The following is a 955-nucleotide window of genomic DNA, read 5'->3' on the forward strand; positions in this document are numbered from 1 at the left end:
TTTTAATTTAATTTTTACTATCTCTAGTAAATGGTAAGAATTGTACCACTCGCTTACTCGCTCATTGCTAGATAGTGCAGAACTTATTTAAAGTGCTTTGTAAACAAGAAAAAAACAATTTTTTTTTGAGTTTCTAACTCATGCATGATAAATGAGTTGTGAATCAAGTAATAGTTGTTCAAGTGATAGCGATTATAAACCATCGACTCATTCTAAATCCATCCTAATTCCTATTCCAGCTACTCGTTCTCTTCGTTCAAAGTCAAAAGTATCTCGACGTAGTACTAGTGTACCGAGAGATTTAGATAATAGTAAAGATATTTTGAATAAATCTATTCGTGCTATAGGTAGTACGGATAGCCTTCTAAACCATTCCAATTCTTTATTAGACGAATTATTAAGTTCAAACACTCAAACAAATTCTATTCAGACTTCTATTAAATGCACCTCCTATAATCCTATTACTCCTACATCGACTACCAATTCTAACACGTTCATGTCTATTCCTATGTCTGCGTCTACTTCTACGTCCACGTCTATTTCTACATCTGCGTCCATTTCAACGTCCACGTCAACTTCTACTTCAACGTCCACTTCTATTTCAGCGTCCACTTCTACGTCAACGCCCACTTCTACATCAGCTTCAACTTCTACGTCAACATTAAATTGTGCAACAGCACCACCTTCCACTTCAACTATCGTTTCTACATCCACTACACCAACTACGTGTTGGTATACGTTAGCGACAAATTAAACCCCAGAAGTCAAAACAGCAGGTACAAGTCAAACTCTCACGAAGGTAAACCTAACAAACGCCTTGCACGATTCAGAAACCTCGTGGGGACCTGAAAAAATAAAAGCTAGTTTTTACCCACCTACTAATTTGCTACTCCATCAGGACTATTTGTCTTTAATGGCAGAAGAAGACAATATGCCCTGTGGTAGTAAAACAAAC

General features: G+C 36.9%; 1 protein-coding gene across 1 annotated transcript; it reads left to right on the forward strand.

Moving 5' to 3' along the window:
* Positions 1–151: 151 nt before the first annotated feature.
* LOC126900917 (uncharacterized) lies at positions 152–754 on the forward strand. Its single transcript, XM_050676951.1, has one exon. It carries the CDS (start codon positions 152–154, stop codon positions 752–754), a length of 603 nt encoding a protein of 200 aa, XP_050532908.1.
* Positions 755–955: the final 201 nt, after the last annotated feature.

The sequence above is a fragment of the Daktulosphaira vitifoliae genome, unplaced genomic scaffold (genome assembly GCF_025091365.1).
Source record: "Daktulosphaira vitifoliae isolate Bord-2020 unplaced genomic scaffold, ASM2509136v1 Scaffold_3, whole genome shotgun sequence".
Classification (NCBI taxonomy): Eukaryota; Metazoa; Arthropoda; class Insecta; order Hemiptera; family Phylloxeridae; genus Daktulosphaira; species Daktulosphaira vitifoliae.

Bases quoted from the DNA above. Each gene is read 5' to 3' on its own strand.
- LOC126900917 (XM_050676951.1), top strand. From the start codon at position 152: ATGAGTTGTGAATCAAGTAATAGTTGTTCAAGTGATAGCGATTATAAA.